Source organism: Xyrauchen texanus, chromosome 6 (genome assembly GCF_025860055.1).
Source record: "Xyrauchen texanus isolate HMW12.3.18 chromosome 6, RBS_HiC_50CHRs, whole genome shotgun sequence".
Classification (NCBI taxonomy): Eukaryota; Metazoa; Chordata; class Actinopteri; order Cypriniformes; family Catostomidae; genus Xyrauchen; species Xyrauchen texanus.
Window position 1 is genome coordinate 48463554 of NC_068281.1, and position 18498 is coordinate 48482051.

Here is an 18498-nt window from a genome sequence, read left to right on the forward strand (position 1 = left end):
TTCAGTATGGCGTCCTACCATATTACTCTTACTATTTCTACCATAGACAAATATAACAGAATTAGTAAGTGTAGAAGGGGTGGTATGTCATTCTGAACTCAGCACTTTTCAAGGTAATGAAGTTCACTTGGCGGCTGGGCATCTATTGTCTATGTAAACAAGTGACATTAAAGTACAGCTCCTATCTATTTATATATATAAAAGACAGGAAGGTCCAAAATGGTTTGTCAAGATTATGGTCAAAGAACATGTTTTTTTTCCCTCCTCAATATGGAATGCCCAATTCCCAATGTGCTCTAAATACTCATGGTGGCGTAGTGACTCGCCTCAATCCTGGTGGCTGAGGATGAATCTCGGTTGCCTCCGTGTCTGAGACCGTCAATCCGTGCATCTTATCACGTGGCTTGTTGAGCGTTTTACCGCAGAGATGTAGCCAGTGTGCGGATGCCCATGCTATTTCCGCGGCATCCATGCAGAACTCACCACGCGCCCCACCGAGCGCAAGAACCACACATTATAGCGACCATGAGGAGGTAACCCCATGTGACTCTACCATCCCTATCAACTGGGCCAGTTTGGTTACTTTGCAGACCTGGCTGGAGTCACTCAGCACCCCTGGATTCGAACTCGCGACTCCAGAGGTGATTAGTCAGTGTCAATACTCGCTGAGCTACCCAGACTCCCCGTGTCAAAATACAACAGCTGTTAAATCTGACGACAATGGTTTCATAAATTCAGCTTTTAGCTGATTGTGGTGTAGATCACGCTAAACATAACATTGTTATGTTATAATTAACATTGGCCCCTAACATTTACTTAGTTTACTAATTAAAACCATGACTTGTACAAATAAAAAACTAATATTGGCATTGTATTCATGCTGTTTAGCCAGAAGGAAACTGGCCCCCAAAGTGAGCATTGATACTCCAAAGGTAATTTTTATTGGAGTTTTTTGTTCCTGGCAAAAGTCGCCTTTGGCTGGCTCACTGGGGGTCTTATAATACAATTATAATATACTTATTAAGGCACAGTCTACTGTCAAATTTTTATCATATAGCACAATGATGACCAATATATTACAGCTTTATAGCATAATTTAATGTACAGCCATTTTGAAATGACATCTGTTGTGAAATGTGCTATACAAGTAAAACTATTTTTCAGGCTGTATAGGCTAACGCACATAGACATTCTCAAGTTGACTGACAGACTGAGATACAGTGCATCCGTAAAGTATTCACAGCACTTCACTTTTTCCACATTTTGTTATGTTACAGCCTTATTCCAAAATGGAATAAATTCATTATTTTCCTCAAAACAATACCCCATAATGGCAACGTGAAAGAAGTCACAGCCTTTGCCATGACACTCAAAATTGAGCTCAGGTGCATCCTGTTTCCACTGATCATCCTTGAGATGTTTCTACAACTTGTTTGGAGTCCACCTGTGGTAAATTCAGTTGATTGGACATGATTTGGAAATATAGACACACCTGTCTATATAAGGTCCTACAGTTAACAGTGCATGTCAGAACACAAACCAAGCCATGACCCATGAGCCTAGTAAATCCAAGATGGCGGCGCGGTAGCACGCAGCGGCCACTCCGGATCCACAATGGTGCTATTTTTGTTAAAAAAGCCCGACTTTTGCAACACATGGACATCGGAGCAACCGGTGTTCGTGTCTACCATCGCCAGACACTACTGAAATATAAGACTCATGCAAAAACCAAGCTGCATGATGACCTGCAGGAGGCGCTACGCGTACTCGGCTTGCTGCGGAGACCAGGCCTCCAGCCCTCGGCGTCGCCTGATGCCGGTGGCCAGGGAGAGGACGTCGTAGCGGTGTGCGAGAGCGAAGCGCGGAAAGAGGGCGGGGGTCCATGCTAGGCTAAAAACAAACCCTAGCCGGCCGGCTCTCCCGTCTATCCTGCTCTCAAATGTTTGCTCCCTGGACAATAAACTGGACTATATCCGACTCCAGCAGGCTACGCAGCGTGAGTTTAGAGACTGCTGCGTCTTTGTTTTCACGGAGACGTGGCTCAGCGACAGAGTTCCGGATGCCGCCATTCAGCTAGATGGGCTTGCCTCGTTTCGTGCCGACAGAAATACAGCTCTCTGCGGTAAGACTCGCGGTGGTGGCTTGTGTGTTTACATCAACACGGAATTGTGCAAGAACTCTATGCTAGTCTCTAGTTACTGTTCATCGCTGTTGGAGCTTGTGACTGTTAGATGCAGACCTTTTTATCTACCACGGGAATTCACCACTGTTTGCATAACCGGAGTTTACATTCCCCCCAGCTCTAACGCTAAGGAAGCGCTCTGTGAACTGTATGGGGCTATGAGCGAACTGCAGAACGCTCACCCCGACGGACTGTTTATTGTCGCCGGAGATTTCAACCATGCAAATCTCAAGACAGTGCTCCCTATATTCCATCAGTATGTGGACTTTGCAACGAGAGGGGCTAACGGCTTGATCTTGTTTACACAAACATCCCAGGCGTGCACGGGCGGAGCCCGCCCCCACCTCGGCTACTCAGACCACATCTCTGTTATGTTAATTCCAGCATACAGACCACTCGTCAGACGCACAAATCCGCTTCAGAAGCAGTTGAAAACCTGGCCAGCAGGAGCCATCTCTGCTCTTCAGGACTGTTTTGAGTGTACTGACTGGCACATGTTCAGGGAGGCTGCAACATATGGCGATTCTACCAACTTGGAGGAATACACAGCATCAGTGACCAGCTACATCAGCAAGTGCATTGATGATGTCACTTTCTCCAAGACCATCACCACACGCTCCAACCAGAAGCCGTGGATGACTGCGGAGGTGCGCACGCTGCTGAGGTCCGAGACTCCGCCTTCAGAGCAGGCGATAAGGCAGCCCTAAGAACAGCTAGGGCCAAACTGTCACGGGCAATCAGAGAGGCAATGCGGCGCATGCGCCCAGAGAATCCACAGTCACTTCCAGGACAGCGGTGACACGCGGCGCATGTGGCAGGGCATCCAGGCCATCACCAACTACAGGACAACATCAGTTGCCTGTGACAAAGATGCCTCCCTTCCAGATGCGCTGAATGACTTCTATGCTCGGTTTGAAGTGCAGAACGACGTGATGGCGAGGAAGTCCACCCCTCCTCCCAACGACCAGGTGCTCTGTCTTACCACGGCAGATGTGAGGAAAACTCTACGTAGAGTCAACCCACGGAAGGCTGCTGGACCAGACAACATTCCTGGCAGAGTGCTCAGAGGATGTGCAGACCAGCTAGCAGATGTTCTTACCGACATCTTCAACATCTCTCTGAGCAGCGCCGTTGTTCCAATGTGCTTCAAGGCCACCACCATCATCCCCATGCCAAAGAAGTCTTCAGTGTCCTGCCTCAACGACTACCGTCCCGTCGCACTTACACCCATCATCATGAAGTGCTTCGAGAGGCTCGTCATGAGGCAGATTAAGACCCAGCTGCCCCCTCACTAGACCCACTGCAGTTTGCGTATCGTTCAAACCGTTCAGCGGACGATGCCATCACCACAACCCTCCATCTGGCCCTCACCCACCTAGACAATAAGGACTCATACGTTCGAATGCTGTTCATAGATTTCAGCTCAGCATTCAACACAATCATTCCCCAGCACCTGATTGGAAAGCTGAACCTGCTGGGCCTGGACACCTCCCTCTGCAACTGGATCCTGGACTTCCTGACTGGGAGACCTCAGTCAGTCCGGATTGGGAACAGCATCTCCACCACCACCACGCTGAGCACTGGGGCCCCCAGGGCTGTGTGCTCAGTCCACTGCTGTTCACTCTGCTGACTCACGACTGTGCAGCAATGCACAGCTCGAATCACATCATCAAGTTCGCCGATGACACGACCGTGGTGGGTCTCATCAGCAAGAACAACGAGTCAGCATACAGAGAGGAGGTGCAGCGGCTGACGAACTGGTGTAGAGCCAACAACCTGTCCCTGAATGTCGACAAAACAAAAGAGATGGTTGTTGACTTTAGGAGAGCACAAGGTGAACACACTCCGCTGAACATCGACGGCTCCTCTGTGGAGATCGTCAAGAGCACCAAATTCCTTGGTGTTCACCTGGCGGAGAACCTCACCTGGTCCCTCAACACCAGCTCTATCACCAAGAAAGCCCAGCAGCGTCTCTACTTTCTTCGAAGGCTGAGGAAAGCACATCTCCCAACCCCATTCTCACTACATTCTATAGAGGGACTATTGAGAGCATCCTGAGCAGCTGCATCACTGCCTGGTTTGGGACATGCACCGTTTCGGACCGCAAAGCCCTGCAGAGGATAGTGAGGACAGCTGAGAAGATCATTGGGGTCTCTCTTCCCTCCATCAAAGACATTTACAAAAAACACTGTATCCGCAAAGCAACCAGCATTGTGGACGACCCCACACACCCCTCACACAAACTCTTTACCCTCCTCCCGTCTGGCAAGAGGTACCGAAGCATTCGGGCCCTCACGGCCAGACTGTGTAACAGCTTCTTCCCCCAAGCCATCAGACTCCTCAATACTCAGAGACTGGTTTGACACACAGGTGTCCTGAGTTGCACTTTATTTACTGTCACTTTATAACTGTCTACTACCTCAATAACTGCTATGTGCATAGAACATTATCTCATAGTATGTTATGTTTACATTTTTAGAAACTGTCATCATTTTGCACTACTGAGTACTGGTCGGCGCTGCACTGTGTCTATTGTCCTGTTCATTGTCAGTAATTTGTTGTACTGTCCTGTACTTTTTGCACATGTTTGCACGTGCACTTTATATAGGTATATATATAGGTAGTTTATATAGGTATTTTATTTCGTTGTGTAGTCTCATGTGGTCCTATGTTGGTCCTTTGTTGTTTTTATGTAGCACCATGGTCCTGGAGGAACGTTGTCTCGTTTTGCTGTGTACTGTACTAACTGTATATGGTTGAAACGACAATAAAAACCACTTGACTTGAAGTCCAAGGAATTGTCTGTAGACCTCCAAGACAGGATTGTATTGAGGCACAGATCTGGGGAAGGGTACAGAAAAATTTCTGCAGCATTGAATAACCCAATGAGCACAGTGACCTCCATCATCCGTAAATGGAAGAAGTTTGGAACCACCAGGACTCTTCCTAGATCTGGCCGCCCAGCCAAACTAAGCGATCGGGGGAGAAGAGTCTTTGTCAGGGAGGTGACCATGAACCCAATGGTCACTCTGACAGAGCTCAAACGAGAGGAGAACCTTCCAGAAGAACAACCATCTCTGTAGCACTCCACCAATCAGGCCTGTATGGTAGTTAAATGCACATGACAGCCCGCCCGGTGTTTGCCAAAAGGCACCTGAAGGACTCTCAGACAATGAGAAAATAAATTCTCTGGTCTGATGAAACAAAGATTGAACTCTTTGGCTTGAATGGCAAGCATCATGTCAGGAGGAAACAGGCACCGCTCATCACCTGGCCAATACCATCCCTACAGTGAAGCATGGTGGTGGCAACATCATGCTGTGGGGTTGTTTTTCAGTGCCAGGAACTGGGAGACTAGTCAGGATTGAGGGAATGATGTATGCAGCAATGTACAGACACATCATTGATGAAAATCTGCTCCAGAGCACACTGGACCTCAGGCTGGGGCGAAGGTTCATCTTCCAACAGGACAACGACCCCAAGCACACAGCCAAGATAACAAAGGTGTGGTTACAGAACAACTCTGTGAATGTCCTTGAATGTCCTTGAGTGGCCCAGCCAGAGCCCAGACTTGAACCCGATTGAATATCTCTGGAGAGATCTGAAAATGGCTGTGCACCGACGCTCCCCATCCAACCTGATGGAGCTTGAGAGGTCCTTCAAAGAAGAATGGGAGAAACTGCCTAAAAATAGGTGTGCCAAGCTTGTAGCATCATACTCAAAAAGACTTGAGGCTGTAATTGGTGTCAAAGGTGCTTCAACAAAGTATTGAGCATGTGTTATTTTTATTTTTAATACATTTCCAAAGATTTCAAACAAACTTCTTCATGTTGTCATTATGGGGTATTGTTTGTAGAATTGAGGAAAATAATTAATTTAATCAATTTTGGAATAAGGATGTAACATAACAAATTGTGTAAAAAAGTCAAGCGCTGTGAATACTTTCCGGATGCACTGTATGTCTCTATCTAACAGGTGATTGGTTCTTTTGCCTGTATGGCAGAACTTCCTTTTTTTCATCGAGCGTTCCAATTTCTCCAATTCTCTCGGGCTAAAATGTTCCAAATTCAAGCTTGCTTGACACTAGCGACAGTGCAATTCCCAATGGAGGAATCTCGAGACTTTGTTTTCTAAGTTTCAAACTACGTTTATCTTGACACAGTGACCTAAAAACACTGTGTTTATGTACAACGACACATCCTTAGACAAGCCCTTGTATTAACTGTCTCAGAAAGATTGATGAATTTAACTGTAAAATGGAAAGCAGTGGACTGTAGGCCAATGAGAGGCTTATGATCCATAATATGGAAATTAACAAAATACAGTATTGTCTTCTATAGCCACATTATGTATTTTCTTATCAATGCTGTACTTGTCTGCCACAATAATGAAGTGCATTTGAATTATTATTTTGTATAATATATACTGTATTATATTTGTAATATTTAAATATATCTATTTATAATTATTTCATTATTAAATTGAATAATTGCTATTTGAGGAGCTTTCTCAGCAAATATTGATATATATGATTAATTCAAACAATTAATCAGCATATAGTATTGAGTAATTAATTTTATTAAAAATGTTATTTGATGACAGCCCATATTGATTGAGTTTTTTTTTTTTTAGCATGTTGCTTTGCAGTTGCTAAGGTGTTCTTGTGGTTTCAGTCTGTTGCTGTGTAGTTGCTAATGTGTTCTAAATGGTTCCTGGCGCAATTTGGGTGATCGCTAGGGCATTGCTATAACTTATTTAAATTATGTGATATTTAATATTGTTCAATTTCACATATTCAGAATCGTTTACTGCATCTATCTTTTGTTCAGATGTAGAGCAGAACATGGAGAACGTGTCATATGCATCAGTGACCCAAAACGGCATTAGAGAGGAACCAACTTGTGATGAAGCCCCTTCACAAATGACAGAGGATCTCAGTAACACATGTGATGATGCTTCAGAGGTTCAGTGTACTGTTGAAACCGCTTCAGATTCTGTGAAGACGTCAGTCCAGACCAGAGTATGTGAATGGAGTGGAGCGGCAACAATTTCCCCTCTGCTCTCAAAGCATTCTTTAATCACTCCACTCCGTGTTGTCCATTTCCCGCTCCGCGCTCCTGGATTAGAGAAACCCCCCTCCATGTTCACTCCATGGCAAAATTAGCACCTTACTACCTCGCCACTGTAAATTTATTTCAGTATGCTTTTTAATATCACAACCTTCCATGCAGAAGATGTATTAAATGAAAAATAAAATGCAAAAACAGTAAATTAAATCAAATTAATAAATTAAAAAAATACTATTATTGCACTTCTTTTAATTAACCTAGCCCTATACTTCTGTGAATGAAAAAAAAAGACATTCTCAGAATGTTCTACACTTTTTTTTTTTTTTTTAAACAAAACTAGATAAGACTGTCAAAACTACATGTCTAATGCAGAGTTCACTTTTAGAAATACTAGCGTTTTTAAATCTTCCTCTATTCGCATTTGCTGAGATAATTCATCTGCAAATGTATAATGCATAAATTAACCTACGGCACTAAAATACATTTAGATGGCAATCGATTAACGTCAAACTATGCGATATTAACATGTTGATTAGATCAGTTGGTGTTTTGCGTCATAACCTACAGTTAAGATTGAGATGCATTAGATTAGAATGATAATATGATTATTCAAAATATTTAATATGGGAGAGATATAGATGTATTATTTCCCTTTAGATTTTCTCTCCACATGTGAATGGATTATCATCGTGCTTTTTGGACACGTCTTTTAGGATTTCACAACAAACATTTGATCGTGGCAATCACCTCCCCACTCATGTTCTCCTTCGCCATCCCATCATTCATTTTCACAATATGCCAGTTGACGTAAGAATAAAGAGACGAGACTCAAGCATGTAGTTAAGTCAAGCTTTACTGCAAGTTTAACTCAATAATGGGGAGTGTGAAATCAGAAAGCGAAATTAACCTTCGTGCTGGAGGTCGAACATTACCAAGTGCTGCTTGATTTTAAATTAGTATATTTTTTTCATCACATTCTTTCTGGTCATCTCAGAAATTCCATCTTTCCTTCATGCCAATAGTGTATAACACTGCTTAACATGTGGTGAATTATTGCATTAAGGTCCATTAACAGGTGTTTTGCCCATGATAGAGCATTAGTGGAGTGTTCTTGGAGCGAGAGAAAACAATGACGCTCCGATTTTTAAAAAAACCTGCTCCTCGCTCCAGGCAAAATCATGCCGCTCCCACTCCGCTCCACTCACATACTATGGTCCAGACCCAGAAGAGTTTGACTGATGGAGATGCTTCTGATAAACCTGCCCACAGGAACTTCAACAAGAATCCTGTGCTGGGACATTTACTCAAGAGAGCAGTCCAAAACTAGACTCCACAACAGAAGAACACAGATCTCCTGACATTACTTCTGAGATCTCAAAGAGAAAAGGTAACAACTAGCGATGTAACTGTTTCAAATTAGTTTAATTAAGAAAGAATGGACTACATTTACACAGCATCGTATAAACTTGACGTAATTTAAATGATCTCTATTTTGTGACTTTCTGTTTGTAAATTCAACGGTCACTACTTTGTAACGAGCGAGCGCAGCACACAAACCTGTTGGAGTCTGAACCTATATTTACCCCTCCAAAGCCGTTGAAGTCCACACTGTGGGAATAGTTTGGTTATGTTAAAGACCCACAAGGCATCAACAATGTAAGGTTTGTAAGGTTTGTAGCAAAAAAAAAAGGGGTTGGCTCAAGCAGGAAGCACTTCAAACCTAAAGAAACATCTAGGCGCACATTCTCCCAAGGAATTCGCAGAGATGAATGTTATCAACACCTTATATCTAATTTAATGAACAATTGCCAACAGCCCATTGAATTATTAACCCCAGATTTTTTAATTTTAAGATGTTTTTGGGGTTTTCCTGAACACACCTTACGAGCTTCTCTTACAGGTGAAACTCGAAAAATTAGAATATCGTGCAAAAGTTCATTAATTTCAGTAATTCAACTTAAAAGGTGAAACTAATATATTATATAGACTCATTACAAGCAAAGTAAGATATTTCAAGCCTTTATTTGATATAATGTTGATGATTATGGCTTACAGCTTATGAAAACCCCAAATTCAGAATCTCAGAAAATTGGAATATTACATGAAATCAATAAAAAAAAAAAGGATTTTAAATACAGAAATGTCGGCCCTCTGAAAAGTATAATCATGCATATGTACTCAGTACTTGGTTTGGGCCCCTTTTGCATTAATTACTGCCTCAATGCGGCGTGGCATGGATGCTATCAGCCTGTGGCACTGCTGAGGTGTTATGGAAGACCAAGATGCTTCAATAGCGGCCTTCAGCTCTTCTGCATTGTTTGGTCTCATGTCTCTCATCTTTCTCTTGATAATGCCCCATAGATTCTCTATGGGGTTCAGGTCAGGCGAGTTTGCTGGCCAATCAAGCACAGTAATACCATGGTCATTGAACCAGGTTTTGGTACTTTTGGCAGTGTGGGCAGGTGCCAAATCCTGCTGGACAATGAAGTCAGCATCTCCATAAAGCTTGTCTGCTGAAGGAAGCATGAAGTGCTCTAAAATGTCCCGGTAGACGGCTGCGTTGACTCTGGACTTAATAAAGCACAGTGGACCAACACCAGCCGATGACATGGCTCCCCAAACCAACACAGACTGTGGAAACTTCACACTGGACTTCATGCATCTTGGATTGTGTGCCTCTCCATTCTTCCTCCAGACTCTGGGACCTTGGTTTCCAAATGAGATGCAAAATTTGCTCTCATCAGAAAAGAGGACTTTGGACCACTGAGCAACAGACCAGTTCTTTTTTTCTTTAGCCCAGGTAAGACGTTTGACATTTGAAGCCCATGTCCAGGACCCGTCTGTGTGTAGTGGCTCTTGATGCAGTAACTCCAGCCTCAGTCCACTCCTTGTGAAGCTCCCCCACACATTTGAATGGCCTTTTCCTGACAATCCTCTCCAGGCTACGGTCATCCCTGCTGCTTGTGCACCTTTTTCTTCCACACTTTTCCCTTCCACTTAACTTTCTATTAATGTGCTTTGATACAGCACTTTGAGAACATCCAACTTCTTTTGCAATTACCTTTTAAGGCTTTCCCTCCTTGTGGAGGGTGTCAATGATGGTTTTCTGCACAACTGTCAGGTCAGCAGTCTTCCCCATGATTGTGAATTCAACTGAACCAGACTGAGAGACCATTTAAAGGCTCAGGAACCCTTTGCAAGTGTTTAGCTGATTAGAGTGTTACACTTTGAGCCTACAATACTGAACTTTTTCACAGTATTCTAATTTTCTGAGATTCTGAATTTGGGGTTTTCATAAGCTGTAAGCCATAATCATCAAAATTATATCAAATAAAGGCTTGAAATATCTTACTTTGCTTGTAATGAGTCTATATAATATATTAGTTTCACCTTTTAAGTTGAATTACTGAAATTAATGAACTTTTGCACGATATTCTAATTTTTCGAGTTTCACCTGTATATTACCTATAACCATTGATTATTTTGCTGTACATTTGCTGTCCAGCTCATGTGCGACTATGGATAGGAGGATAGTCGCATACCAGACGTCACAAAAACATTTTTACATTTTTGAACTTTAAAAGCAATATCACTCCAAACATTCAGTCCGCAGATAGTGTCTTCTCATTCTTTCAGACTTAAGTCTTTGCTTTAAACCATTGTTTTTATTGAATCTGACATAATTTGGCAATAATATGTTTTCTCTGCATCAAAGAGCACAAATGGGCAGATGCTGTCTCACCGTCTGGTTTCATGGGAAAGGCTCAGTGTGCTTCCAAGACAACTCAAACACCTAATGAAGAAGGTAGCTTTTTCAAACAGTGATCTCATTGACATTACTGGACAGACCTTTGAGGGTTGTTTTATTTTTTTAAGTAAAGTCAGCATAAAGTCCAATGCAACACACTCAGTGACCACTTTATTAGGAACACCTACAGTACTTATTCATGCGATTATCTAATCAGCCAATCATGTGGCAGCTGTGCATAAAATCATGCAGGTATGGGTCAGGAGCTTCAGTTAATGTTCACATCAACCATCAGAATGAGGAAAAAATTTAATCCTAGTGATTTCAACCATGGCATGATTGTTGGTGCCAGAAACTTCTGTCAGCCAAGAACAGAAAGCTGAGGCTGCAGTGGGCACAGGCTCACCAAACCTGGACCGTTAAAGAATGTAAAAATCTGAGGTACACAGATGATAGTCCCACTGCAGCCTCAGCTTTCTGTTTTTGGCTGACAGAAGTGGAACCCAACATGGTCTCATCCGCCTCAAGGTTCGACATGTTGTGCATTCTGAGATGCTATTCTACTCACTACAACTGTACTCGAACCATCTGGCCATTCTCCGTTGACCTCTCTCATTGGAGCCAAATGTTTTTTGACACCATTCTGAGTAAATTCTAGTGAGTAAATTCTAGAGACTGTTGTGTGTGAAAATCCCAGGAGATCAGCACTTACAGAAATACTCAAAAATGATTTTATGCATTACACTGTTGCCACTGTTGATTGGCTGATTAGATAATCACATGAATAAGTAGATTTACAGGTGTACCAAATAAAGTGGTCAGCGAGTGTAGGTATTCAGAAATGATATTACTGTAATGAGATACATGTAATGAGATGAGAATGGTAAATATATGTTCTTTTTTTCTTCTTTTGATTATGGGTTGAAATATAACCTGGAATGTATAAACATGCTGTAAAATATTGAGATTAAACTTGCCCCAGGGGCTTCAAAAATGAAAATGTCCTTGAAAATTATCTTAAGGAAAAGAAATAAGAAAGTTCTCAGGATAAATTATAAGAAGTTCTTCAATTCTTTAATAATTCTTAAGAAGTTCTCAGAGAGAGCGCTATGCAGCGCATCCTTTGAATTTAATCGCATGATTGGTCACCACAAGGTCAGAAGCAGTAAGAATTAGGCATTAAGAAACATTTATTGTTTTAATTTCATGATGGCATTTGCATGGTTTGAAAGCTTAAAATTAAAACTACATAAAACACAAAACATGTTTTGGTCTAAAATCACATTTCTACATAAACAGCCCATTGTGACTTTCGGCTCAACATGATAGAACGAGTCACATTTGAAACAACCCCCAACATTTTTTAAAAAATTGAATTAAATGAACATTTTTGTATTTTTCTTAAGAACAATCTTAAGTAAATGGTAAGAACTTTCTTAACCCATATGTTGTGTTCTGGTCATTATGCTTTGCAAAGTCCAGATTCTAAGCAGACACCTATTTTGTTCAGATCATGCAAGTGGTTATTTATTTATTAAATTCAGTCATTGTTTACTTACCCCTGTGTTGTTATAACCCCTTTGACTTTCTTTTTCTTAACCCAAAGGGAAACCTTTTTCACAGGGGTAAGTAAAAGTCATTGTTTACTTACCCCTGTGTTGACGTGTTTCCACCTTTTTTAGTGGCGTAAATCTAGCAATCTTTTTTTATATGATCATTTTATCTATTATATTTATACATATACATATATTTTTTATGCCCTTTTTTCTCCCAATTTGGAATTCTTAATTCCCACTAGATCACTTGCCTCAATCTGGGTGGTGGAGGACAAGTCTCAGTTGCCTCCGCTTCTGAGACCGTCAATCTATGCATCTTATCACGTTGCTCGCTGTGCACAACACAGCAGAGACTCATAGCATGTGGAGGCTCATGCTACTCTCTGTGATCCACAAGAAACTTTCAAAGCCCCCCATTGATAGCGAGAACCCTTAATTGCGACCGCGAGGAGGTTACGCCATGTGACTCTATCCACCCTAGCAACCGGGCCAATTTGGTTGCTTAGGATTTCTGGCTGGAGTCACTCAGCACGCCCTAGATTCGAACTCACGACTCCAGGGGTGATAGTCAGCGTCAATACTAGCTGAGCTACCCAGGCCCCATATGATAATTTATTTTAAATATTGATTGTAAGTTTATAACATTATGCTTTGTGTTATATTACCCTGGAATTAATTTTAAAAATGAAATACCACAGCTGTGAGGGGGTTTCGATTACAGCTGCTGAAAGAGTGACAGTAAATTTGGCATCTTCTCCTGTCTGACTGTCTTAATCCACCGCTCTCTATTTTTTTCCTCCTCTAAAAAGTCATTCAAATGTAATGGTGGGTTTTTTCTTTTGCTCTCGGAGAAAATAATATTTTCTGTGGTCTCCCATTCACTGCTGTCGAAGTTTACGCTGCAATCGTTTACTTCCATGTCCCAAAACCCGGAGTGTGAAAAAGGTTTGTGCTCAGTGATGTCACACAATGGCAGTTTATGCTGACTACCTCTTCAAGCTTCAAAAGGATGCAAAAGTTAGTTCAGAAGTCTAATAAATTATTCCATGAGACTCATGATTGTTATGAAAGCATACGTTGAAGTTTGGTGAGAAACAAACCAAAATCTAATATATTATTTAGTGAAACTGTTGACCAACCGTTACTTTTCTCTGCACATTCATGAGACTGCACGAGAGCTTCCATAAACTATTACGAGAAAGTTTTGGACAAAAAATGTCCAGAGGGAGCTGCTTGAATTGTTTCTCTCGTGCAGTTTCATCAGGAACGTTCATAGGAGAGTAAAGGTCAAAACATACTTCACGCAAGTACACGAGCGCTTGGCCAACGCGTTGTCCTGTTGTACAAACATTACGTGCACTCTTGTGTTGCTAGAGTATTTTTGGGCGTTAAATGTCAGTCAACAGTATCACTAAATAATACATTCGATTTTGGTTTGTTTCTCACCAAAACTCATCATATGCTTTCATACAATCATGAGTCTCATGGAATAATTTATTAGACTTCTGAATGATACTTTTGCATCCTTTTGAAGCTTGAAGATGTAGTCACCATTAACTGCCATTGTGTGACATAACTGAGCACAATGTTTTTTCACAATTTCTCCCTTTGGGTAAAGGGTTATAACAACACAGGGGTAAGGAAACAATAGCATTTTCATTTTAGGGTGAACTATCCCTTTACATTTTCTTAAGAACGTTTTGTGAAATAGAAGCCTAACACTAAATAACTAACAATAATGATCTTGTGATTAAATGACAATGTCTGTAATTCTTTATTGCTGTGCTGTTATGTCCTCAAGTCATAGTGCTATTAATATCACATGTAATACAAATATTTGTCATCTTTCTACGCCACAGATAATGAAACATCCACTGGGGTGTTGAAGCCGCATGCGTCCAGTGGAAACACGTACATACAAAACTACGGCTCTGGACAGATAGTGTTGTTGACGACGCAGTGCCCTCACCAGTGCCCTCATCAGTCAGTGTCGTATCAACAGGTGCAGACACACGCTCAGCACACAGATGAAGGAGTCTCGTCTGTCAATCTGTCCATGACGATGTCCACAAACAGCTGCTCATCGACCATCACAGAGAGTACAACATCCGCTCATATCTGTGATCGGTCTCTGATGTCTGATGAAGATGAGAATGAGAGGTTTATGTAGTATGCCATCAATTCAATTTACTGGTAAATGGTAAAAAAACTTTCTTTTCACATTATTTGGTACAATTCATGGAATGAGAGAATCTCAGAAAAAACTGTCAAGAAGTGCCCAAGACAGATTTCAAGAAATAAATTATATTTGTGTAAAGTAAATACGAACAATCAATTATCATGCTATATTACATAATGGGAATCTAATTAGAATCATCAAACAAACTCGATAGCAAAACGCGCATAATTAGATTGTGGGAGTGAAATGTTATTTTATGTCATAATGCAAAAAAAACTTTTCTTCTTGCAAAACAGAAGTTATTTGAATTTGGATTGAAATATGACATGTTTTCATGAGATTCACTCTTATTATATTAGATTCAGATAAGTCACAAATTCAGAAAAGCTTCATGAAGCCTTTATTAATCAACAGTAGAAAGTTATATTTCATTGTTTTAACATTTGGAAATGTGCACTTCTCAGGGTTCAACTGCTTTGTGGACATGACGACAAATAAAGGCCCATGTTTCTGCATATTCATCTGTTATGATTATTGCATAATTTCCTTTTCATATATATCTATCGATCTATATCAAACCTGCTGATGTCAAAACCTGTTCATGGCAGTGTTTTTGGGCAGAATTGTGCGAGAGCCCACTCCCTTGGATGAAAAGCAACCCCACATATGGATGTCTCAGGATGCTTCACTGTTGGCATGACACAGGACTCATGGTAGCGTTCACCTTTTCTTCTCCGGACTATCGATTTTCCAGATGTCCCAAACAGTCGGAAGGGGCTTCATCAGAGAAAATAACTTTGCACCAGTCTTCTGCTGTCCAATCCTTGTACTTCTTGCAGAAATTCTGTCCTTGATGTTTTTCTTGGAGAGAAGTGGCTTCTTTGATGCCCTTCTTGACAGCAGGCCATTGTCCAAATGTCTTTGCCTCACTGTGTGTGCAGATGCACTTACACCAACCTTCTGCCAATACTGAGCAACTCTGCACTGGTGGTGACACGATTCCATAGCTGACTACTCAGGAGGAGACGTCCTGGCGCTTGCTGGACACTGGGACGTCCTGAAGCCTTCTTCACTGCAGGTGAACATCTCTCCTTGAAGTTCTTGATCTGGTAAATGGTTCTTTCTGGTGGAAAATGCTTTGCAGCAATTTCCTTGCATGTGAGGCCATTTTGATGCAAATCGATGATGGCTGCACGTCTTTCTTTAGAGGTAAACATTGCTAACAAGAACACAATGATTGGAAGTATTTCTTACCTCCTTTTATAGCAAACAGTCTGCTCTTATAATCCGATCAGAATTATAGAGTGATTTCACCTGACTAGTATTCATTCACACTTTCCCAGGTGCTGCTGATATGATTAGTGAAATTATGTTAGCTGGTCATTTTGTGACAGGGCCCAAAAACTGTGAAATTTGGGTTTTTGTGATAAAGTTCTGATCACTCTGCACAATAATCTAGAAACAGTGTGAATCAAAAACACAACAACTGAAGATGAAATATTTGCGAAACACAAAAATCTAATTAGAATCATCGAACAAACTCGATAGCAAAACGTGCATAATTAGATTGTGGGAGTGAAATTTTATTTTATGTCATAATGCAACAAAAAAAAAGTTTCTTCTTGCAAAACTTGTAAAAATTCAAATGTTATTTGAATTTGGATTGAAATATGACATGCTTTCATGAGATTCACTCTTATTATATTAGATTCAGAAAAGTCACAAATTCAGAAAAGTTTCATGAAGCCTTTATTAATCAACAGTAGAAAGTTATGTTTCATAATACTCATAAATATTGTTTTAACATTTGGAAATGTGCACTTCCTAGGGTTCAACTGATTTGTGGACATGACAACAAATAAAGGCCCATGTTTCTGTATATTCATCTGTTATGATTATTGCATAATTTCCTTTTCATATATATCTATCGATCTATATCAAACCTGCTGATGTAAAAAATAATTTACAGGAAAAACCTGCTTTCAAATTTGTACCACCTTTGTCAAACATTAAGCTAACTGTCCAAAATATACAAGCAGCACTAGTTTTCTATCTGTATATGAATATGTGGCAATGGAAATAATCCATAACATTTACTGAAACATCAATGTTTAAAAGAAACAAGTTTTTTGATTGTTTGTTTACACATTGAAGATTATCTGACATATCTATCATCACCTATAATATATAAAATATGCATATTGTTTAATACTACACTTTGATCTGGTGAAAGATAAAGCACAGGGTATATACAGTACGTGTATTGTTCTTGTATATCATGGCGCATGTAACTATCATTATTATCACAATTTAGCATCATTCATAACAGAACATTTCCTGTTATTAATATAATGTACTGTATATATTATATGCAATCAAATGCTTTCCTGAGCAGGAGTGTGTTTGTATATGCGCTCCAGTACTTTGAGGTCAGTATATGTCAGATAGACCGCAGTAGTTCCTGCTCCAGTACCCGCCGGTGTAGATCCAGTCCGCAGCTCTGGTGTGAGGGTTCGGCCCCTGCTCAAACCACCTACATGATGTCATGAACACAAGTTTTATATTTTGCTGTAGAATAATGCATTCATGTGTCCTTCAACAAAACATTTATCACAACATATTTTTATCTCTCGCATTCAGACACAAATTGCAATCACACGCTGATGTCTGTGAACAAATGAAAGTTTAATCACATCATAGAGAGTAAAGGGGTGTACAATAAGCTGCTGCAGGGCAAACACACTGACAGTTCCACCCCTACAGCCATGGCCAAAGGTATTGGCAGTGACATAAATTTTGTGTTTTGCAAAGTTTGCTGCTTCAGTATTTGTAGATTATTTTTTCACATGTTTTAAAGGCTTTTATTGACAAAAATATTCAATTTATGCAAAGAGTCAATATTGACAGTGTAGACCCTTGTTCTTCATAACCTCTGCAATTTGCTCTGTCATGCTGGATATCTGCTTCTGGGCCAAATCCTGACTGATGGCGATCCATTCTTGCCTTATTAGTGCTCTGAGTTGATCACAATTTGTGGGCTTCTGTTTGTCCACTTGCCTTTTGAGGATTGACCACAGGTTCTCTATGGGATTAAGATCCGGGGCGTTGCCTGGCCATGGATCCTAAATTTCAATGTGATGATCTCTGAGCCACTTCATTATCACTCTTGCCTTGTGACATGGTGCTCCATCATGCTGGAAAATGCACGGATCATCACCAAATTGCTCCTGGATTGTTGGGAGAAGTTGCTCTTGCAGGACGTTTTGATACCATTCTTTATTCATAGCAGTGTTATTGGGCAGAATTGTGAGAGAGCCCACTCCCTTGGATGAAAAGCAACCCCACACATGGATGGTCTCAGGATGCTTCACTGTTGGCACAACACAGGCTCATGGTAGCGTTCACCTTTTCTTCTCCGGACTATCAATTTTCCAGATCTCCCAAACAGTCGGAAGGGGGCTTCATCAGAGAAAATGACTTTTCACCAGATTTCTGCTGTCCAATCCTTGAACTTCTTGCAGAAATTCAGTCTGTCCTTGATGTTTTTCTTGGAGAGAAGTGGCTTCTTTGCTGCCCTTCTTGACACCAGGCCATTGTCCAAAAGTCTTCGCCTCACTGTGCATGCAGATGCACTTACACCAACCTTCTGCCAATACTGAGCAACTCTGCACTGGTGGTGACACGATTCCATAGCTGACTACTCAGGAGGAGACGTCCTGGCACTTGCTGGACACTCTGGGACGTCCTGAAGCCTTCTTCACTGC

General features: G+C 41.2%; 1 protein-coding gene across 2 annotated transcripts in view; it reads right to left on the reverse strand.

The window, feature by feature from the left end:
• Positions 1-14222: 14222 nt before the first annotated feature.
• The window catches only part of LOC127644632 (oxysterol-binding protein-related protein 1), a 30900-nt gene continuing 26624 nt past the window's right edge, over positions 14223-18498 (reverse strand). Inside the window, exon 13 of one of the 2 annotated variants that reach the window (XM_052127908.1) lies at positions 14223-14693. In XM_052127908.1, the coding sequence (XP_051983868.1) occupies positions 14636-14693 (58 nt within the window). In that variant the 3' untranslated portion in view covers positions 14223-14635. Of the gene's footprint in view, positions 14694-16301; positions 17268-18498 lie in introns of those variants that run through there. The other variant, XM_052127907.1, reaches the window with a different exon arrangement.